Below are 23,719 nucleotides of genomic sequence, written 5' to 3' on the forward strand. Positions count from 1 at the left end.
TCTCTTTCCAGAAATTCCATGTTCAATACCTCGTGTCGGTTGCTTGAAGTTGGCCATGGTGGGAGTGTTTATACCGGGGCAATTGGCAAACACTAGAAATCAGGGTGAGTTTGTTTGTTTGTTTGTTTGTTTGTTGAGCGTTGGTTGTTAACCATGTAACAGCACACCATTGGTTCCAGCCCTCAAAAGGCGACCGTCTAGTTGGAGTGCAAATAGTATGAACAGACGCCATGCAGGGTGCTGAGTCCCAGGACGCCCCCGGACCAGTTCACTCAGCTAAGACCGAGCCCTGAAAGGAGACAGAGCTCCGTGGCACTCATGGCACCAGTTGGGTCACTGGCATCAGTGTGAGTTGCCACGTGACTTTGTACATGTCCCATTGTGCATGGTTCCTGGCCAGATGGTCCGCATTAATGCGCCAGACCTGATTCATACTTGGTACCTGCTTCCCCAGAAGGTGGGAAAAAGTGGCCATGGCTCAAAGCACATGCAGAGTACAGTGTGTTTCATATTTAAAGTGTGCTCCCTCCTCCCGACAACCCCACAAGCGCTAGACATTTAATGAGATTGTTAAAAATTAGGTTTTGTCTCAAGCCGGAGATGGGGCTTTGAAATAATGTGGTAAAGAATGAAGAGTTCTTCACTGCATCCACCCTTATTAATTCCAGCCTTCTAAGAATCCCTTCAGATAATGCATCTGTGGGACATTGAGGAGCAGCAGCAGGATTAGAATAGCTAACACTATTAGCTGTATACACTACATAGCTAACACGGTCATGTTATAATACTCACGTTCATTCTCTCCTTCATTCCTGACCCCACGGCTCAACCTGCCCCTCATCCAGCACAGGCTGGCAGATGAATCCCTGCTCCTCAGTGAAGACTCAGCTGAAGAGTCACTGTCTCCTGGAAGCCTCCTGGAGCTTAATCACGCCCACAGACCCACTGGTCCTGTTCACCATTGAATTGCCCATGGCTGACAAGACCTATCATTCCCCGCTACCTTACAGATGCGGACACTGGGGCCCAGAGAAGCAACATGCCATGTCCAAGGTCACACAACTAGTGAGGGGCAGTGTCAGGAATTGAACTCAGGCTCTGGTCCCTGAGAACCCAAGCTGCAGGCAGTAACAAAGAAGCCAACTTCATGTAAATGTATATGCATAGTCCTTATACGGCTCTTCTGATCTCAGGAGGAAGAGGAGAGCCACACATTCATTCCATAAATATTTATTGAACACCGACTTGGCAGACATTGGCAATTCAGCCATGAATGAGCCCGACAGGTCTGTGAGCGTGATTAAGCAGTAACCCTGCAGTTGAGTCTTAAGCAAGGAGCAGGAATTAATCTGCCCAGCCTGGGCCAGGGGAGGGGGTGGGTTGGGGTCATGGGATGAGCTGTGGGAACAGCATGTGCAAAAGCAGAGAGCTTGGCACAGCGTCGGAGCTGATGGCTGACAGGCTCAGTGCTAAGATTCATCTTTTTGGCAGACTTTCCTAAACACTGGCAAAGGAGGCCGGGCGAGATGACGCATCGAACTCAAACCACGTTCCCTTTCTTTCACTTGTTCCTGAGAGTTGAATTTGGTCACAACATCGCCCAGGAGACCCCTTGCTAGACTGGGGACACGAGGACCTGCTGATCCCCTATGTACACTTAGAGTCTTCGCCGGGGTGGAGGGGGCAGTTGTAGAGCTGACATTATAGCAACAGCAGGTTGAAAGTTCCCCCAAAGTTCCCCTAAAAGCCTGATTTCAAGTCTTGGTCCCACGAGCAGCACAGCCTCACAAATCCCAGGCAGTGTCTCCTGGACTCAGTTTTATTTTCCGTAAAATGGGGCTGAAAGCAGCTACTACCCTGGCAGACTCCAAATGTCTTTGAAAGCTCTGGGCTATGCTACAAGAATTTCACTCCTGTGACTTTTGTTCGTCAGGCTTGGGTTTTCCTATTGACTCTGGGACTTGAAAGCCTTGTCGGTCCCTTTGCGTCTCCTCTGTGGCCTGATGTCTGGTCGGTTCCCATGAGACCTCAGCGTCTTTACCTTATTTGTGGTCTTACGGGTTTGGCTTTGCAAAGGGGAGGAACATTTTCCAGAAAGCATTTCTGCCGTATCGTAGAGCCATCTATGGTGGATGTTTCAAGCTGTTGGTACAAGGCCAGGGGTGACAGAGTGTTGAGCAGGCTTCTCTAGAAAATGCCTTTGGGGGTGCCTGTTCCTCGAGCCACTGGCAACAATAGGACAACTGGGGGTCAAAAGTGGAGAGCCAAAGAGTATGGGCCTCACTCTCCAGGTACTCAACTGCGAGCTCCTCCAGGACATTAGGAAAACAGCGAGGACCCCAGTAGGTGGAGAGCGCTCTGCAGAGATCACCCATTCATGCCAGGGGTCAGAGGTCAGCTGGTCCCATTTGAGTCAAAGGGGCATCAGCAGATGGAGGTTGGATGGGGGCCAAGCCCCATGAAAGGGGTGTGTTTCCGTAAAAGGTCACCAGGATGTAAAGATTTCTCTCCCCTGTGGTGACACATTGGTGCCTTCTCAACAGAGCCACTGTCTGACCTGGGCCGCCAGTGCCTTGGCTCCACGGAACCCAGCAGTCTGCCTAGGAGGCAGAGAAAGGCGACAGGGTTGCAGAGGGAGATGGGGTTGTTGGTGGGGGCCCCTCCACTGCATGGGTGGTCACAGGAAATCTGGAAGGAAGTCCACTTTTGGGGATAGCAAGGTGCCAGGAAGAAAGGGCTCTGAGGTCAAATGGAGCTGCATTCCAACCCCAGGTTTTCTGCTGGCCAGTTGTATGACCTTGTAAATCCCAGAGGCCTCAGGGATAGTGGAACCCAAACCTCTGGGTCATTAGGAGGTGAACTGAGAAATGCAACAACTGGTGTACTGTAGGTGTCCCTTAGTACAAACCCCCCGCCAGCCTCCCTTGGGAGCAGGTACTTGTCGTTGGAAGGCTCCACGCAGCTTTGGATGGTGTGTGTCTCATTTGGGGAAAGTTCTTTGTTGTTGTTGTTTTAATTGAAAAATGGAAAAGGGACTGAAGTGCGTTGGCCTTCTCTTCCCATCCTGTTCTAATTGCGCTGTTTGGGCAGTGGAGGCTGAATGGTCAGCACAGGCCAAGGGAGCTGCCATTGCCTGTGAAGAGGCCTCAGCTGGTGAGCTTGTTGATTTGACAGACAGCCCTGAGGTCCCTGCCAGGTTCCAGTTGGTTCCTTGCCTTGGCCTCCTAATTTGCCTCTGTTTCCCTCTTGCCTCTATGCATACAACGGCCGGTGGGGTATTTGGAACCTGATCCTGCTCATCCACTTCTCTGATGCACGTATCCGTTTGCTAGGGCTGCCATAAGTAAGGGCTGCAGACTGGCGTCCTTTGGTGACCACCGAAGTTCCTGCCAACTCGGCCCGCCTACTTAAAGTGAACAGAAATTGACACCTCCATATTTGCTTGAGGTTTTAAAATAGAAATAACATATTCAAGAGAAAGATGAAATCCTCACATTCTTTTTCCCAGTTCCATTGCCCTCACCCGGGAGTCAGCTACTACCATGAACTTGGTCTGAGTCAGTCTTAGTTTTACCAGGCAAATACGTGCACGTGCACACATACGCGCACCCCCCCCATGTACATAGATGTATACAAACACACAAATATACAGACAAGTCTAGATGTATGTGGATATAAGTAAGTGCATATAAGTGTGTATAATATATACATATAGTATCTATGGACAGACTCATATGCAAAATATGATTTAGATGTTTTGAAATTTGCATAAATAGTACAATTACATACTATTCTATAACTTGCTTTTTTAACACAACACGGTATGTGAGTTTTATTTATGCTGACACCACAAAGCTCCAGTTCATTCCTGTTACCTGCTATGTAATATTCCCCCACGACTAGTCCACAGTCTACTGATAGCCATTTGAGTTGTGCCCCCTGGAAGTTTCAACCAAACTCAGGTTTTAGTCAAATTGAGTCATAGTTGAGTCATATAAGAAATTCACATTTTGTGCCTTGGGAGGTGCCCTGCCCCTCAAGTTATTTTACTGTAGAGGAAAGCAAATTGAGTGTTCTCATGATAGCAGAGCAGATGATCCATGATGTCAATCCCCATTCTCATTTCATCTCAAAGCTTCATCCGGCGTCAGTGTGTTCTGGCATTGCTTTCAGCCTGGCCTTCTGCAGCTGGGAAATGTTCTTATATGGTGGTGTGACTAACGTGAGCGAGCCATCAGGGACCCAGAGAGGTTTTGCATTCCTGGTTTGATTCCCAGTAGGGCAAGTGAGCACGCAGAAGTCCTCTCCGCTGTCCCTAGGGCTGTGCCCCAAAGGGAACTCCTTAGGAGGGAGGCCACGTGTGGCCCACGCCAAAGAAAGCCAGGCCTCCCCTCTGGATGGTGGTTATTTTTATCTGAAGCACAGGCTTGGTCAGGACTCTGGAGAGCTTCCAGAGCTGGAGATGGGAATTGCCGTGTTCCCATAGCTCCTCAGCTCCGCTTTGTCTCTTGGGATTCCCGGCTCTGCCCGTCCCGGCTTGTGCCCTCCCTGCCCCACTCTGCATCTTACCCCTGGATGCCCTCCTCTGCTGCCACCTTTCAGTCCCAGCTCGACTACTGTGTTTTCCCGAAAATAAGACCTAGCTGGACCATCAGCTCTAATGCATCTTTTGGGGCAAAAATTAATATAAGACCCAGTATTATATTATGTTATGTTATATTATATATTATTATATTATGTTATATTATGTTATATTACGTTACATTACATTACATTACATTACATTACATTACATTACATTACATTATATTATATTATATTATATTATATTATATATTATTATATAAGATCCAGTCTTACATTATATTAAAATAAGACCGAGTCTTATATAATTTTTTCTCTAAAAGACGCATTAGAGCTGATCGTCCGGCTAGGTCTTATTTTCGGGGAAACGATAGGAAACACCTGGTCATTGCTAATGTGGGTGGAGACCGGAGGAGCCTTGGAGAAAGGACCAAGTCTCTCGGGGCTCCAGGTGGGTCAGCATCCAGCTGCGGCTGCCGCCCTCCTCACCCAGGAGCCCCCTCCTCCAGCCCCCGGTGCTGCTGCTGAGGCTGGGACTTTCCTCACTGTCTCCCCAGCCCAACTGGTAACTCCTTAAGGCCAGGGACAGTGTCCTCTTCATCTTCGTGTCCCAGGGTCCATCACGAAATAGGCGCCCAGTCAAGGTCATTGGGTGGCTGACCGGCTCTCCTTTGAGAGTAAAGCAGAGATCAGAGATGTAAAGGAACACTCTCACTCACGGCCAGCTTTGTCTTCTGACGCCAGCGACAGCCCAGAGGAGGACCACCGTTTGTGGTCCTTTAGTGGAAGTGACTCCCCTGGCTTCCAGGGAGAGAGGGGCCAGGGTAGCAGGATGGAAAATCCTGGACGCTCGGAGTCATCACACCTGAGTTCGAGTCTCAGTGTCTCTACTTTCCAGCAGGACGGCCTGGGGCTTGTCTCATCGCCATGCTAGGCCTCAGCTTTCTCATCTGTAAAACAGGAGTAGGTTGTCCTGGGACTGAAAAATGATGTGAATGAAGTAACCAGCTCACACAGATGCTCAGGAAAGCTTTTCGGAACAAAAGGCACAGCAAAAATTCATCTAATCAAATTGGACCTGGGAATTTTAAAGTTAGTATGTATGTTCTAAGACTAAGACAGTTCTTCCTAAGATACGTGCAAGGGAAGAAAAGTTAGTAAGAGGATTATTTGGGAAAAGGATTTTTAGCCCAAAAGGCAAGGAAGGACCATTAAGATGGTCACTCTTATTACCTTCACAGGGAGCTTTCTTCACTGCAGTTGGCACCACAAATTTCGGACAGGGGTGAACCCCAACTGACGTGGCCCCACAGCCCCGCATGTGTCAGAGTTAAGGTTCCAGGAACTCTCTTTAGGAAGCGCAGCTCCAAGATGGGGCCACAAAGGACCAGCAGTCCTGGTCTCTGTCTTCTTCTGTCCCCTCAGCACTGCTGTTGGTTTTGTCAACCCACAATAGGGACCTATCCTGATGCCTTGGTTGGGTATTAACGACCCCTGTGAATCACTAACTTAGCAGACAAAGGATAACACTCAGTGTCTCTAACAGGCTCATTGTCAGACAGCAGCCGGCTGAGGGAAGCCACATGCTTGATTGTTGAATGCGTTTGCCAGACAGGTTTGGGGGATGAGAGTAGAGTACACAGGTCCCCCTTGGAGGTCCTCCCACTTTCCTCTGTTACTTCCTCCAAGGATCAAATCCACAGGTGACTTGTTTCTTGGCAGAGCACACATCTGGGCCCCTGACTGGGGCTGGGTGACTGTGTCAGAATGTGGGACGACAGAGTGTGTGGCGCTGTTGGAAGGGCCATGATACGGGAATCTTGTGCAATGGTGGGTCTGGGATGCCTGCCAACCACTTTTGGTAAACTGAGTCTTACTTCACAGGGACCAGGGAGTTGGCTACTAACATTTGTTCAAAGTAATTCTTTGGTGATGTGAAATGACTTTATCAATCTCTCTGGGGAGCAGGAGATAGAGCTTACCTCAGGCCATAAACCCAGCTGAGGGCTGAATGAGGAGAAATGCTGACTAGAAATTATAAAAGATGGTGACAAGAGAACTTGAGTCCAGGAGGGATTGTGCCAGGATGTCCTACGTGGAGTCCGGGCTGCTTACCTTGCTGGAAACCCTTTGGTTGAATCCCAGCTCTACCACTTCCTGTCTGTGGGACCTTAGTCATTTAGTTCTTGTGAGCCTCAGTTTGCACATCTGCAAAGTGGGGAGAATATTGCCTTCTCTGTTCACTGCTCAAGTCAACCCTGTACCTGGTTTAATAATGACGGACTTTTTCTCCTGCTGCCCTCTGCTTCCTTTCAGAGCTCTCAAGTGCCCAGCTCTTCCTCGGGAGCCCAGGCCACCTGTCACCCCAGTTCTTGCTGCTGGAGAGAAGCCATGAGCTGCATTCTGAATGGCATCATCCCCTTGGGGCTGGTGCTGCTGGTCTGTGGAACCCAAGGCTTTTTCCTGCCCAACGTCACACACTTAGAGAAGCTGCTCAGCAAATACCAGCAGGACGAGCCCCACTCCCGGGTCCGGAGGGCCATCCCCAGGTCGGACAAGGAAGAGATCCTCATGCTTCACAATAAACTGCGGGGCCAGGTGTACCCCGCAGCCTCCAACATGGAGTACATGGTGAGTGCTGGCCCTCCCCCCTGAGGTCGGGAGGCCTTGGCACCATCTGTGGTGCCCCCTGAGTGTGTGGCAGGCTTGAGGTCGCCAGGCGGAAGAGGGTCCCCTTCCTCTGTTCTTGACACCCCACTGAAACAGTAGCCCTGAATTCCTCAGCAGAGACTGCCTCTTGCCAGCTCCTTGTGCCACCTTTTGGGAGCTCAGCCCACGTCCCTGCCCTGACTCTTCCCACCCAGCCGTGCGGAAGGTGGAGTGGAGATGGTCTCCGGGCTGGGCGCTGGCCGCTTCAGTCCCAGCTTTGCCACCTCTTAGCTGTGTGCCCTGGGCATCAGCCAGCTGAGCCTCAGCTTCCACTTTGAGAATCTCGTCTTCTCCTAGTTCCTGTGACGACTCAGCGCAGACCTCACAGGTGGGGCTATGGTATTACTGGTGCTGTTGTGCCAGCTCGGTCTTCCTCCAGCTCTTTAGATGCATCTTCTCTGTCTGAGAAGCAACTGTGGCCGAGTCTGTGAGATGAGGTGTCTGTTGAAAGGAAAAGGAAGAGAAGGGATGGTGTGGGGCGGTCCCCTCTGGAGAAATCCCAAACTTAGGATCAGAAGGGGCAACCAGGTCTCCCACGTCCAGACCTCCTGCCCTGCCTTCACTCCCACTCCTCCATTGCTGTCTGTGCCATTTCCCATCCCCCAGCCCTAGAAAGTAGGTGCAGTTATTTCTCCATTTTATAGATTAGGAAACTGAGGCCCAAGGTCACATAGATGGTAGTGGCAGAGCCAGATTCAAGCCTGAGTCCAGCTGATTCCGGGACCGTGATTTTAGCTCGTACTCTGTACTCTATTTAAATAAACCCCACCCCCAGCTACTGTGACTCTTTCTCCAGCGTTTTCCACCTTCTCTTCCCATCCTGTGCCAGTCTCACCTTGATTAGTAGGACAGTCTCTGCCCTCGAGTGGTTTCACCTCCCCTCTTGCCTTCTTCCAGCCCATCCTGAATCCTGCTATCATGTTACGCTTCCTAAATCTTCCCTTTCTTCCATCCTTTTTCAAGCTCAGGAGCCTCTAAGGGCCTCGGTGCCCAGGCCGGAGCCCACATACTTCTTGCCTGACATCCAAGGTTTCTATCAGGTGTCCTATCTGTCCTGATGACTTGCTTCCCTCCCTTCCCTTCAGCCAGAGAAGTCTGCTGGGTGTCCTCTGAAGATGATGTGTGTGTGACAGCCCCCGGGAGCTCTTTCCCGTCATCACCCTCCTTATTTAACTTCTTTGGAGCCCTCAGCCCTGGTCACACTCCTCTCCTTCTTCTAGACTCAGCTGTCACTCTTCATGTTGCCTTGTGCCCTGACCTTGGTAGCACTCATCGTGATCAGGGACCATCCTGCATGCCTGCAAGCCCCTCCCTGTCCCTGTCTGTGCCCACACGAGGTGGCCTGTCAACAGCTGTCAGGCAGATGAATGGGTTGCCCATCTGGAGAGGGCCCCATGAGCAAGGTTGTCTGTTGGGAACTTGTTATGAAACATTTCTTTTTTCCCTCAAGAAAATCGTCTGGGCATTTATTCCGAAGGGGCTGTGCTAATTTTAGAAGGAAGAGTGGGTACCCTTTCTAAATTCATGGCGCAGCTTGTGCAGAACTTTGTTGCGTTAAAGATATAGGAAATTAGGGGAGATTTCTTCAGGGCTTTCAGTGTGGACTCCTCCCACACCCTTCTCAGGACCAGGTCATTTGGCCTCAGTCCCCGTGGGGAAAGGACGCTCTGCACCTCTCTCTAGACAGGTCACCCTGCATCCTGTGCCCTTCCTACCCCAAAGGCCTGCATGCTTCCCACCAGGGAGCCGGTGTTTTCCTTGGCCTGATGCTTATTAAACCACAACCCCCCAGGATTCCAGCTGCCTGCCGCCTCCTGCCTCCGTTGGAACAGGCCGGGTTTCTGCTGGTCTTTTCCTGGCAGTACTGCGCTTGTCTAGTGTTTGTATGGAAGATTCGGGGCAAATGAAAGGAACTTAGTATGCAGCAGGCAAGGTCAGGTTGCCTGGACAGCCCGTAATGAGCTTGCCATACTTACTTCATGATATTTCAGGATTAGAGTTGAGATCTGGGTTCTTAGGTCTAAACAGCCTACCTGTCAGGGAAACTGAGCCTTCAGGGGACACCCCCAGGTAGGGGCCGTGGAGCAGGGAAGGCGGTCAGGGCTCAGCCCCTTCACGCCAGCATCTGAGGCCCAGTGCTGCCCCTCTGCTCCGTTTCTACCCAAACAAGTGGCATTGATTTGAGCGTGTCTTGAAAAGGTAGCTTCCTGCTCAGCCCTGCCTGCTGGAGCTTCTAGCCAAAGTCCTTTGAAATAGCCTCAGCACTGAAAGGTGGATTTTAAAACTCTAAAGAGTTAACACACCCCATTTTGAATATTTATAAGTGGACAGGCTCTGGAGCCCGCCTACCTGGGTTTAGGTAGAGGCCACTTATAGCTGTGTGACTTTGGGCAGATTACTTACCCTCTCTGTGTTTGTGTTTCCTCATTGGCACAATGGTGACAATAAAAGTACCTTTCTATAGGGTAATTTGGAGGAGCCCATGAGATAATGCATGATGAGTACTAAATAAATGTTAGCTATACTGTTGTTATTATTGTTTTAGTGGAGGGGTCTACCACGTGGTGACAGCATGCAGACAGGATGATACCCGTGGAAGCCAGATAAGGCTGGGTTGTTAAAGTTCTAATTTTTTGGCTGTGTGATCTTAGGCTAGTTACTTAACCTCGCTTAGCCTCTCTGTTGTGTTTTTTTTTGTCTTCAGCAATGGAAAAATAAAACATACCTCAAGGGCTTGTTGTGGGGGTTAAATTTTAAAAATGGTGCTAATATTCTCTGGTAAGTGGCAGGCGCTCAGATGATGGCCCTCCAGAGGTACAGGGCCCAGCATTGCCCCTAGCACTTAGTAGATGCTTGAGAAAATTAATATTTGTGTTTACCGAGGGCTAACTTGCACCTCACCTGGAAGCTTGATGTCTGCTCTCATTCAGCTTTTCCCCAAAACCTATTCCAGCAGGCACCATTATCTCATTTAGAGATAATAGGGTCACAGAGGCGCAGAGCGGTGAAGCCACTTGCCCAAAGTCACACAGCCAGCAAGCGGCAGAACCTGGCATCCTACCCAGGTCCAGCTGACAAATGCTCTCACCACTGCTCTGTTCTTTCCCTTCTCCTTCCTCTCATCATCTCTTTGAGGGATAAAGAATGTCCCCTGTGCCTTTCCTTCAGAGGCACATGGACTAGTTGGAGGGCAGATCTTTAGCTGGGAAAGCACAGGCTGAGCGAGAAGCGAAAGGGCAGATGGGGACTGGGGCAGGTCAGTGAAGGCTGGCGTGAGCTGGGGATCTGGGCTTCATCTCACATGCACTCGTTCATTCATGCACGCATGCATTATTCTGGATGGTAGTCAAGACATGTAACACTGCTGAGGAAAGGACTCTGATCAACAGAGTGTGTGACTTGTGAGTGCCAGGCCTGTACCCCTTTGTTTGGGGAACATTGTTTTGAAGTCCTACTATGTAGCAAACGTGGCTGGAGCCAAGAGGAGGGTGGGAGGCGAGGACGGGCCAAGATGGGGCTACTCAGCCTCGAATGGAGGGAGGGGAGAGCGGGTTCTCCTTTGGCTATGTCCTGTTGCAGACTAGACGTCAAGTCTGCACATCTCCAGCCATGATTTCAAAAGCCTTTAACCCCCAGAGACCCTGCTGGGCATGTCTTTCTTTCCCTAAGCTGACCTTCGCCCTCCTGCTCCCCTCCCCTTTGAGCTGTAGGAAATGTTATGGACACAGACCAGAGGCAAGCAAGGTTCACACTGCTCTTGATCCACAGCACAGAATAAATAGGGAGCCAGTGACCCTTAGGGTGGGGTCGGCGCCTGCCCAGTCTCTGCCTTGCCTCCTTGGATGCTGGGAAGGGCCTTGGCTGGCCACTTCCAGAGGGATCTCGGTGTGTGTGCAAGCTGCCCCTGACCCTGCTGCCCACCTCTCTCCCCACAGCTCGGAAAGGAATTCACCAACTTTGGGGCAGGTGGGCTATTTGTGGGGTGATCCATGAGTCCAGAAGACAGGAAGGAGGAAGTCCAACTTCAGGGTGCACTGTGGGGGTCTCATGGTGGGAATGGAATCTGCCAGGATCTACTGAGTAAGGGAGCAGCAGGCAGCTTGCCCTCCTGAAGGTGGGAGGCAGGTGCCTGTCCCCCATTGGCTGAGGGTGGCCCCTGGGAGTGTTAACCCCCCCGTCAGGCTTTGCTTGGACACTGGAGAAAGATCCCAGGCAGAAGTGGCTCAGGGTATGGTAGGCCTGAAGCTGGGGCGCTGTCAGCCTGAGATGGGTCTGAACGTACCTGGAATATCCCCTGCAGCTGGAATAGGATGTGGATCAGAGTTGTGACCCAGATTCCCCAGAGACATCTGCCCGAGGGCAGGACCTGCCCCCGGATGTGGAGGAGTCTTGGTTATCTTGGCAGGAAAGAGACTTCAAGACAGCAGGAGAGGGAAGCGAGTAACTTCATGACACTCCATCTGGGGGTTCCGCAGTGGGGTAAACCATTCCTGGACGCATCCCAGGGTTCTTCCTGGACAGTCCTTCAGTGAGCACGTACAGTGTGCCAGGAGCCGGGGCTCCCCAGAGCAGGGGACAGCCCCTACCTGCCCGTGAGCTGGAGCATCAGCTGGATAACTCTGGGAGGAGGCACACAGCAGCTGGCTTGCAGTCAGCGCGGAGGGCCGCTTGGCGTCTGTTCCTCTGCAGGAGAGATATGACCCCACTTGTTGATTTGATGTCTCCTTTCCTGAGAAGTCATGTGTGTTCCCTGGGCCAGCTGGGAGGCAGGACCAGCTGTAGAGCCTGTCTTCAGATTCTTTGGCCCAGATCCCTGCCCAAGCCCCCTGATTCAGGGTGGGCCATGCTGGATGTGGAGCAGGACTGGGCAAGTTGAAGATATTTCTTGTTATTTTTCTTTTAATAACAGTAAAATATACATAACATAAAATTTACCATCTTAACCATTTTTAAGTGTACAGTTCAGTAGCAGTAAGTACATTCACATTGTTGTGCAACCATCACCACCATCCATCATTTCCAGGATTTATTCATTTTCCCATTTCACAGATGAGGAGACTGAGGCTAAGAGAAGGGACTTACTCAAGGTCACTGGCAAGTGAGAGGCTGAGTAGGAACTCTGAAGACAGCTTTGGATCCAGGCTCCTCTGAGTTCTTTGCCGACCTGCCACTTCCCACTGGCTGAGTTAGGAACCTAACTGAACCTAGTGTGGCACGGAACCTAGTGTTACAGAAGCTGAAATTGGCCAGTGGGTTTACCTGGAGCCACAGCTGTGGGTGTCGCAGCACTTTTGGTTCTTACACCCATCCCTGACTCTGAAGATGCCCATTTCTCGTCCCCCTGCAGACCTGGGATGAAGAGCTGGCGAAGTCGGCAGCGGCGTGGGCCCACGAGTGCATCTGGGAACACGGGCCCACCAGTCTGCTGGTGTCCATTGGGCAGAACCTGGCCGTCCACTGGGGCAGGTACGAGCCACCATGGTCACCCCTTTGCTTGTGAACTGGCCACCACTGCTGAGCACCTACTGTGTGCCGGGCTGGGCAAGTTGTTGTGTCACCAGGATGACATAAACCTGGTGGTTGCTGTTCGTTATCGCATTTAGCCCTCACGGTCACCCACTGAGAGAGAGAAACCACCCATGTCATTTACGTCTTGGGAAACAGAGGCTCAGTGCCAGCAATTGTTACAAGACCTCTAACTGCCCATCTCACCACAACACTCAGAAGTGGCCAGTCCCCCTCACTTCCTTTCTCTTTATTGAAACCACTTTGTTTGCACTTGCTGGTGATGGCAACCTGGGATTTCCATACAGTTTATTTTCTTTCCTGGTAAAAAATAACCAGTGCCAGCCTAGTGGATGGCGCTGAAGCAAGGCGCAGTGACCACCAACGATGATGATTTCAGGCCCTCCTCGTTCCTGAGGCAATGCAGGCTCAGTAAGAAAGCCTAAATAGGAAGTCTCCAAAAGGGTTTGCATACCTGACTGCATACCTGCAGGTTTCTGTGCCCTGAATGAGTTTTCTGCCTTGTATTGGAATCCTGGGGGCCTCCGGCAGCTGAGGAACAAAGCTGGTCACGGCGATCGATCCATTGGTGGGTGAGGGGGGCCTGTCCTCTGGGTTCCCATAGCCAGCGACTTCCCCAATTCCAGGCCCCTCCCCTGCCATGGTAGGTGTCCCATCTGTGCATCACCTGTTCAATATTACATTACTCAATATTTTTCTCTATACTGACTTTAAATGGATTCATGTCTTGCATCAAGTTTTACCTTAGCAGTAATATCTGTGAGACATGGGGTTCATGGGCTGCATATATTTTCCCAAATGTACATGAACATAAATACATCATTGTTAACATAAACAGTGACTCACGGGGGGGGGCCAGGACAAGTTTCCTGCACGCACAGATGGCATGCGGGCCACCTGAGGGACACTCCTGAAATCCAGAGGGTCTCCAGGTGAACGCCTTGCCGATGTGGGTCTTAAGGACTAGCAGGTGCTGGGTAGGCTGTGGGGCTATTGTTGGCCCTGAAGGAGCCCCCTCAGCCTGCCCCCTGGGTGGCGGTGCTGCCAGCCCCAGTCTCGGTCCCCGAGTGCACGGTGGCCGGGGTGAAACGAGCTGATCTCTCCCTGCAGGTATCGATCCCCTGGGTTCCACGTGCAGTCCTGGTATGACGAGGTGAAGGACTACACCTACCCTCACCCCCATGAGTGCAACCCCTGGTGTCCGGAGAGGTGCTCTGGGGCCATGTGTACCCACTACACACAGGTAACACGGGAGGAACAGGCTGGGACCTCAGCTCAGCACCCCGAAGCTCACTAGCCACTCACCTGGCCCTGCAGGATTGTTGCCCAACTAGAAAACCTCTGCTCTCATTGCCTTGTTTTCTTTAAGTCAGTGCTACTCAAAGCGTAGCTGGGGGACTGCACAGTGGGTGATCCGTTCACAAGTACAGAAACAGAGCAAGCACTAGACATTTCTATGGCCCTTTTACAGGCTGGTGTATTTTCCTTGTATGTGGTTTGTTTGTTTGGTTTTTTGTTTATTTTTCAATGAATGTACTCATATAGATCTTCGGTGTGTCAGGGGAAAAACCCAAGCCTTCACCCTTTCACCATATACCACGTTAGCCCCAGCACCCAGATCCAGACCAGATGATGTCATCCTGCTGTGCCTTGCCCCTTACATTCTAATACGTGGTGTCGTCATTCCAGATTGTCTGGGCCACCACCAATAAGGTTGGCTGTGCCGTGAACACCTGCCGAAGGATGAACGTCTGGGGAGATGTTTGGGAGAATGCTGTCTACCTCGTCTGCAATTACTCGCCAAAGTAAGAACAAGTCGACGTGGTTGTATGGGTTGGCATGCGTTGGCCTGACGTGCAGGACTCCGCTAAAATTAGCTTCAACAGCGGCATCTCTCCATTATTCCACATAACAAGGTGTTTTGAGATTGTGGACACCATATTCAAGAAGAGGGTTAGCTTCATAGCTCGGTAGAGTCAGCTGCGACAGAAGGACGCAGGCTCCTTCTGTCTTCTTGCTGTATTATCCTCTCCTCAGGGACCCAAGATGGCTGCAAAGCACTGGGCATCATATCTTCCCAAGCAGAAGGGAGGAGAATCGTAGAAAAGGGCTCTCTTATTAGGTCTTTCTCACCCACTTTCTCCTTGTGTCATCGGCCAGAACTAGACCACTCTCAGACAATGGGGATCACGATCGCCCCCATTGGCTTTGAACAATTAGCTTGTCCCAATTGGTTTCAGCCAGTGAAACTGCCCCAATTGACTGCGCGTCTCCTCCAGGGACTACCTGAACAAATCAGAAGCAGGAATAGCTTTTGGCTGAGCAACACATTGGGTCTGCCACAGCACTATTACTCAATATCATGCTTATTTCTCTGAAAAATATGCAGCAGATCACATTCTAGAAAACAGCTCTTCAGGCTAGACCTACTTTTTGCATCTTTAGATTTCCCCTCCCAGAAGGGACCACATCAGGTCCTTATATCCTAACCCCTCTTTCTCTCTACATATCCTGATGTTACCAGTGTGTGATTTATCCCTTTATTCATTCACCTCCATCGCTCATCAGACAAATATGTGCTGATTCTCAGAGAACTGCTCACCCAGTTTACGGTCTGCGGTTTGCACGTGGGCTGCTGAGCTGGCCGCCATCCTAGCACCGTGCCCTATACACAGTGGCCATGGGAGGCCGATTTTCTCAGGGACTGAATGAAATGGGAATGACCTCATTTATTTGGTTTGGGTCAGGAGTGGCTGTGAGAAGGTGGGGTGAACAGGGAATTGCTGAGGTTGGGAAGAAAACTCTCCACCAACCATCTGGCATGCCTGTGATGGCAGTGTCTCCACAGCCCAAGGAATAAGGGCTGGGGGGGGGGTTATGTCATCAATAGGAAGGGACACAGGCCCCTGGAAGAACAACAGACTGGTCCACGGTGGTGGATTTCTTGGTGGAGTGGCAGGTGAGGAGTGAGGAATAATTCGATTTGACTATATAAAAAAATATACTTGAAGATCCCATTGGACATATAATTCTTTCTTTATTTACCCTCCCCCCACTTCTTTTCTTGAAAAAGAAATCAACTATGACAGTAAAATACACTACTCTTAGGTGTGCAACTTGATATATTTTCACACGTATATACCTGTATTGATAACAAAATACCAGAACCTGGGCACTTAGACAACGGACATGGATTTCTTATAGTTCTGGAGGCTGGAAATCCCAGGCCATGGTCCAGCAGAGACAGTTTCTGGCGAGGACTCTCTTCCTGCCTTGTAGATGGTCGCCTTTTCCTTGTGTCCTCGCATGGCCTTTCCTAGCATCACTTCTTAGAAGGACACTAATCCCATCCAGGGTCCCACACTTAAGACCTCATGTAAACTTCATTATGTCCTTTAAGGTTCCATTTCCACATACAACCACACGGGGTCGGGGGGTGGTTAGAGCTTCAGCAGATGAATTTTTTGGGGGGACACACACAATTCAGTCCACAGGTACATATATACCCATGTAACTACCACTTCAGTCAAGATAGAGAATATTTTCAGCGCCCCAGGATGCCCCCCAGAATAGCCACCATTCTGACATCTCTCCCCATTGGCCAGTCCGTGTGGTTTGGACACTCATGTGAATGGACCTGATATGCCCTCTGATGCCTAACTTCTTCCTCTCAACACCATGTCTGTGAAATTCGTCCGTAGTGTTGTGTGTTCAATGGGCCTTTCTTTTAGATTGCTGCCTGATATTCCACGGTGTCCACAGCCTCTTCTTCAAGAGTCCAAGCCTTGCAGCGGGCAATGGCTGAGAGGGTGGGCCCTGGGGTGGGGTCTGGGCTCAGATCCCTTTAGGTGGGGGGGTCTTGTGCATGAGGGGAGGACACTTACTGCACAGGGCTGTTGGAAGAGCCGGAGATTGTCCATCTACAGGACGTAGGTGCAGAGTCTGATGCCCAGCCAGCTCTCCATAACCACTTACCTGAGGGTTATTTACTTCTGGAGCATCAGAGGTGTGATTTGTCTTTGAGGAAATATGGAACCCTAGACAGACTGGTGATCTCAGCTGGGGGAGAGGGATGAACCCATCTGGGGCCCCTGGTAGTCTGAAGAAAGCTACTGAGCCTTACCCAGTGACAGGACATGCTCTGAGGCCATTTTGTTCTGCCCGGTGATGGTCCATTTAGGGGCATCATTCCTAAGTCCCCCGTGAGTCCCTTGCCGGCCTGCATGTCTGAGCAGAGGTGGTCAGCTGAGTGGGGCCTGTGGCATGGGGTAGGACGCTGTCATTTGCCATCCGGGATGTACAGGGCTTGAAGTGGTGAGCATATTATAATGGGTCCCCTGCCCTCCATCCCCAGTCCTGATGCCCACATGGCCCTGGGTGATGCCATCCCACTATTTTGAGCTGTCGGAGGTTAAACAGAGAACGTGTTTTCTGTAGTTGGTCTTCCAGCCAACACTAGCAGGCCCCTCCCTGGCCTCCCTGGAAAGCTGTCAGAAACACCACCCGATGAGCTTGTTGGTTTAGGAAGCATTCACAGAGCTGTGGCCTTCACCTTAGCCGGGCCCTAGTCGGAGGGTGTCCCAGAGTCACTTCCTTCATCCTCCCGACAGCCTCCTGCTGTTACCCCCATTACAGAGAAGGAGACGGGCTCAGGGCTGCGAAAGTTGGAGATCACACAGCTGGCAGGGATGGGGTCCAACCCAGGATATCTGCTCTTTACCGCTTTGCTGGAGGAGGCAGGGCCAAGCATGGCCTAGCGGCCGGCCTGAATCCCTTTCCTGAGTGAACAAATGGATGACTGGACAACCACAAAGGAAGTTTCTAGAACAAATCCCCGAGACTGGTCCCCAGTCCTTCATGGCTCCAGTTTGTGTTGCCAAAGACCCACACACTGAAAAGGGCTTGGGAATTCCACTCACTACCTGTACCTGGGCCCTGGAGACATCCTACTGAGTGGCCTCCAGTTGTCCTGCCTTGGGGACTTCAGAGGGAGGTGGTTAAGTACCCTGGACGCTCAGAGGGATCTTAGTCCCAGCTCTGAGAGCAGAATATGGTCAGAGGCCCTGAGCCCCACAGCCCGGGTTCCAATATCACCCTGTGACCTCGGGCAAGTTGCTGACCCTCTCTGAGTCTCAGTTGCCTTCTGTGCAAAAGGATTGGATTCTGGCACATCCCTCCTGGGGTGTTGGAAGGATGGCATGACCTGGGTTAGTATGTGGTAAGAACTGGGTAAACACAAGCTACTCCCTGATCACGCTGACTTTCGCTCGTTTAAGAAATAAATGGCTTATAAGGGGGATCCTGGCAGCTTTCCAGTGCAAAGGCATTGGGGCTTCGTGGGGGGCTGACAGTGTTCAGGTTGTGTAAGGGAAGCATCAGGGGTAGATATGGAGCTGGTGCCGTGTTGGCACACACACCAACGCGAGGTGTCGTAGCTCTGCACTCGGTTTTCTTAGAATTCTCTAGACTCTCTGTGCTCAGGAGAGACCCGGGGCGGCTCCTGTTTCCCTTTCCATGGTGCACAGCTTCCTCCCTTCCCGAGTGTGTTTGCTCCCCCCACTCCAAGTGGCCCCAAGAAAGGAGAAAGCAGCTGTCCGTCATCCCTCCTGACGGTATTTCTGGTCTGTCTTCAGGGGAAACTGGATTGGAGAGGCCCCGTACAGAAGCGGCCGGCCCTGCTCTGAGTGCCCGCCCAGCTACGGAGGCAGCTGCAAGAACAACTTGTGTTACCGAGGTAGGAAATGACCTCAAAACCGTGACTCACAGAACAGCTTACGTAAAATGGGAAAAGTGGACAGTAGAGTTCGAGGTGCCCCCTCCCCTGCCAGCCGTGTGTCAGTTGCCCTCAGTACTCCCTTCGTCTCCCCTCCCTCCCTCTGCCTTGTGCACATGAAGATTTGGGGCTCAGTCCCCAGTTCCCTGAGGGCCTGTGGCTGCCCTGGGGTACCCCCCCCAGGAAACACGTGCCATAGCCAGACTCTGAATGCAGCATCCACACAGACACGTCCCTGACCTTGTTTGTTGGTGCTCACAGTTTGGTATAAAACACAACAAACAAACGACGAGACTGGTGTTTCAGGCAAGCTCCACACTGTGCAATGTTGTCCCTCTGGGAGGTTGTCCTTCCCGTCCTTGTCCCCCCACGCACATTCCCATCTTGCCCATCCTTCACCTAATTTGTCACAAACGTTTACGTTTTCCTTCCTCCCACATCTCAGGCAAAACTGAAGTTTGCAAAGGCTGTGTCATTTCCAGCTCTTCCACCGTTTGTCTATTGTCGCCACTCAGAATGTTTCCACTCGCCCTGCTACTATAAATAACGCACGTTTTTCGTGCCGAAAGCCTTTCTCATATTCTGGGCTCCGTCCCAGATGGGGGCATAGCTGGGCCAAAAGGGATGACCATGTTTTTGTGGTTAAGATGGGTTTTTTCTCATGGTTCCATCCGCAGGCCTTGTGATGTTGCAGAGGGCGGGGCACACGCATGGGGGAGAGCAACTCTCTGTGTCAGGCCTTTCCTGTCAGAGGGGACATGGGGTCAGTCCTGTGGCCTCTGGGGTGAAGAACCCGTTGGGGTAAGGCAGGGGTCCCACTCAGGGGCCTGGGTGCTCTGTTGTCCTGTCACCGCTGCTTCTGCCTGTTGTGGAAGGCAGGGATGGGACAGGACAAGTGAGGCTCTGGACATCTGACAAACCAGGTTTGGAGGCTGGCACGCAAACCCCTCGATCATTCTACCCATCAGCAAAATAGGTGTGATCACACCTACGTCTTTCATAACGTACTGCAGGCTCAAATGAGAGTCCATGCATTTGCTGGGAATGTATCAAGCGTCTGCTGTGTGCCCGGACGTTGCTGGCTGCTATCAGTGGGGGTAACTACGGGAATCATACGGTTCTGGGGATGCCCTCATGAAACTGAGGTCCAGTGGGGTTATGGACACAAGGCGTGATGGACATCCTTCAAGGGCAGTTACTGATGCTGCAGAAGTTATAGCGGGATGAGGGGGGCCTTCCCCAAGCAAATGCCCTTAAGGAGGGAGATAGAGCCTAGGAAAGAGAGAAGGGAAAGGTATTTTGGCAGGGGGAACAGCATGTGCAAAGGCCTGGAGGCATGAGGCAGCATGGTCAGGAGAGGAAGACGGGAAGCCCTGTACAGATGTGCAGATCCCAGCTGTGCCTACCACGTAGCATGGCCTCCGTAAGTGTTTGTTCAATGGAATTTCTCCCACTTCCCCATTTCCCGTCAGGCCACACCTCCTCAGTGTCTTCTGGATGGGCTCCACATGCCTGTCTTTAGCGAACTATTCCCTGACACACCCCTTCTGATTTCTGGATTTGTGAGACGAGCATGGGTTTTAGAGTCCAGCACACCTGCTTTACGAATATCAACCCTGCCACATTTCAGCGGTGGGACCCTGGCAGGTCACTTCATCTCCGTGAGCCTCAGTCTTGCCGTCTGAAAATAGGGTAATTGTGTCAACCCTGGGAGTGTGGGGGTGCTAGGAGAAGAATGCAGGGCGAGGTCAACACTCAGGCATGTCAGCTTCCATGCCCTTATTCCTATTCAGGCCCAGGTCCTGTGGCTGCTGTCCACTCATCCAGAGGGGTCAAGTCCCCTTCAGACTTGGGGACCATGAGGGAAGGATGCCCCTTGGGGTTCCTCCTCAGTCTCCTCTCACACAGAGGGCTCTGTGTGTGTGTGATGGGCCAGAGCTCTCCAGATCAAGGGTAGATGGAGTAGGGTCATCTCTACCATTCCTGGCTGTGTACACGGGCATACTGCTCACCTTCTTTGAGCCTCACTTTCCCCATCTATAATAATAATAACCTAGTCCTTCCATGGAGATTTGCTGGGAGGATACAGTGAGAAGGATGAGAGTTGCAAGCACAACAACCGCACATAGTCAGTGCTTTGTAAATGCAGCTGGTTAGCTCCTTGGTGAAGTGGAAGGTATGGCTGCCGGCATGAGGTCCTTCATCACCTGGTGGGGAATGTCGGCTCTCTCCCAGCTTGAGTGTCTCATCCATCTCTGGAACCCGGTGTCACACCTCCTCCAGGGAGTCTTCCCTGACTGCACAGATAGGCAATGCACATGCTTCCCTGTTCTTACTGCCCCCAGACTCTCCTTGAACTTTGACTCACCTGTAGTTACAGACTCACCCGTAGTTACAACTGCTGGTTCACTCCAGGGCCTCCAGGGGCATGAAGCAAATGTGTTTTGCATGTCATCCGAATACACATACCCCCCCAAACCCACACAGGGTCATTTTCTAAGACCAAATACACACAAAGATCCTCTGGATGCCAGCTTACCCATCCAGTGAAGCCTTTGTACTTGTTTCTTTATTTTTGGTGGAAAATATCCAACATCACTTGGCAGGCATCCCAATTTTCTTAGTTAACCATGCAGAAAGTCTCCTGTCAAATGGTTTATCTGCATAAGCTCCTTAATCAGTGTTTATTGAGGTTGCCTGGCAGGGCCTTGACCTATAATGGAGATAGAGCAGGGATAAGGATAGACTATAAGAGAGGTTTCTGTCCCTCCAGCCTTGCCAGGTGGGGAGATAAAGGGTGCGGGCTTTGGGTAAAGGCAGTTTTACTCTCTGCTGTGTGAGCTTAGGCAGCTGGCTTAGCCTCTCTGAGCTTTGGTTTCCTTGTCTGTGAAATGGAGCTTATCATGCTTCCTAGGGCAATGAGAGGATGTCACGAGAGCATACAGGGAAGGGCTGGGTGGTGGGCAGTCATTGGGTCCACATTTAGTAACCATTAGTGGTGCGCTTTCTCAGCACTTACAGAACCAGGTGTGGATCTGCAGAATGACATAAGCCATGCTGTGTGCCCTGAGACCCCTGGTCCGGAGCTGGACGGCACATACAGTAGCCTTGCCGTGAACTCAGGCATGGAATTTCCCCAGGCCTGCACCGATGCACACAGGGGAGCTTAATTAGGATGTGCTCAAATACAGCCTGTCCTCTGGGCAAGCATTCCACTTTTCATGTGTGTGTCTGAGGGCGAGGACTGTCTGCCCATTTTCTTAAATAGTGAGCCCTCAAATGCTTTAGACTGCTTCACCAAACTATATTTGGCTAAATAAAGCCACGATTATGAGGTATAAAAATCCTAAAGGCCAGTGGAAGAAAACCCAGCTTATTCCAGAGACAGCTCTGGCTTTCAGTGAAGGGCAAACCTGAGTAGCCACATTGACGGGAAGGCAGACCAGAGGTGACCGATTGTGCCAAACGGCATTGCAAACCCAGTGTCTTCGTAGACATTTCACCTAATAGCTTTTGGCTACAAATGATGCTTTCAGAATTCCCTTCCTGAATGTCTTTAAACTTCACTGGGAATATATTTTTTTTCAAAAGAATTGAAAGACAGGATTCTTTGGGGTTTTGATTATCTTTCATTCAGTGAATTTTGTTGAGCAGCTACTATGTGCTGGGAGCTGGGTGTCCAGTGGGCTGTGAAACAGGCTGGTTCCTGGCCTCAGGGAATTTACAGAGGGTGGGAAAGGCAGGTGGTGATGAAATCACAGCTATGAGCTAGCTGCCCAGGAGCAGCACCGGTGGTCTATGAGCTCTCAGAGAATGGACTTGAGACTCAAGATTGCAGTTCACCTACCGGCTTAAATGCCGACCTTTCTGCTCTCGGGAATGGGTTCACCTGGGGTGGTGGTTGTGTGGTAGAGAATTAATCAATGAAACAGATGCAGAATATTCCAGCCTCAAAAAGCATCAGAGAACCACTCATCTGCCCTTCCTTTGAATGTTTGTCTTGTATAGATACAAAACACTTGGTCTGCCCTTTGGGGAAGAGAAGTCATTGCTCTTAAGGAGAAGTGGGAGTAAGGCTGTGGTCCTGATGAACACTTGGTCACTGGATGGGACTTGAGTTTTAATCCAGTGACCCAAAAAGGCCCGTGAGGGTGCTTCTTCATTCCTCCTCCTTGAAATCGTTCTTACCCAAATACATCTATCATGTCTTTTATTGGGAGAACTCAGAAGGCAGGGGTTTCCAACTCTGGTCCACAGACACCCGAGGGGGATGGAGGTGCAAGTTATAAAGGTGCAAAGGGGTCGTCTGGTAGAGATGTGCATCCATTCATCTTTGAGAAGGCCATTCAAGCAAATGAAAATAGCAATTCTTTGCTTTGCTTTGGCTGAAATTTGCAGTTTGATATTCTGGTGGCCTGATTCCAGATGCTGGTCAGCAGTGAATAGTTGTCTTTCGTGATGAAAACTGGAAGATAAATAAACTGATGCTTATAATAAATGCAATTTGTTCGATTAATTAAAATATCTTAAAACAACGGGGGTCATGATCATGGTTGGAGAAATACTATTTGGGGAAAAGATTAGGACCCAACGAACTAACTTTTTTTTTTTTAACCAGGAGTTGGGTCTCTGGCTGGTTCTATATTGTGGATCCAATGTTATTGGGCAGCGAAAGGAATTGAGTGTTGTTAAGTGACCTTGACTCACAGGGGTGGAGAAGGGAGCAGGATGGGCCGTGGCTGAGGGGCAGTGGGGCCCATGACCATTGACGGGGGTCTTCCTGCATCGTGGTATGCTTGTAAGTGAGGACGACCCCTCTCCCAGTGGAAACCTAGGGCCAGAGGGACCTCAGGGGAGGCAGCTACAGTTTGGAGTCAGAAGATGTACTTCTTTGGGCAAATGATGGTGCAGGAGGAGGTGGGACAAGAAACCATTATGATAACCCAAGTGTGGGCTTTCTCACCTCTGGTCTGCCTAGCAGCTCTTGGGTCCAAAGCATACACAGTGAGCAGAGCCTATCCATCTCGTCTTGGCTGGTAGAATTCCACCTGGCCAGGTGTGTTCTGAAATGTAACTTTCTCTTTGCCACTGAAATGACTCTTTGTCAAACTAAACCTCAAACAAGTT

General features: G+C 50.9%; 1 protein-coding gene across 1 annotated transcript in view; it reads left to right on the forward strand.

The window, feature by feature from the left end:
* Positions 1–23,719, forward strand: part of CRISPLD2 (cysteine rich secretory protein LCCL domain containing 2) — a 62,012-nt gene that overhangs the window by 8,441 nt on the left and 29,852 nt on the right. Inside the window, exons 2-6 of the mRNA XM_081031433.1 lie at positions 6,901–7,215; positions 12,641–12,759; positions 13,930–14,062; positions 14,509–14,624; positions 18,453–18,553. Coding sequence (XP_080887559.1) covers positions 6,976–7,215; positions 12,641–12,759; positions 13,930–14,062; positions 14,509–14,624; positions 18,453–18,553 — 709 coding nt within the window. The 5' untranslated portion in view covers positions 6,901–6,975. The remainder of the gene's footprint in view (positions 1–6,900; positions 7,216–12,640; positions 12,760–13,929; positions 14,063–14,508; positions 14,625–18,452; positions 18,554–23,719) is intronic.

Source organism: Rhinolophus hipposideros (genome assembly GCF_964194185.1).
Source record: "Rhinolophus hipposideros genome assembly, chromosome: 21".
Lineage (NCBI taxonomy): Eukaryota > Metazoa > Chordata > Mammalia > Chiroptera > Rhinolophidae > Rhinolophus > Rhinolophus hipposideros.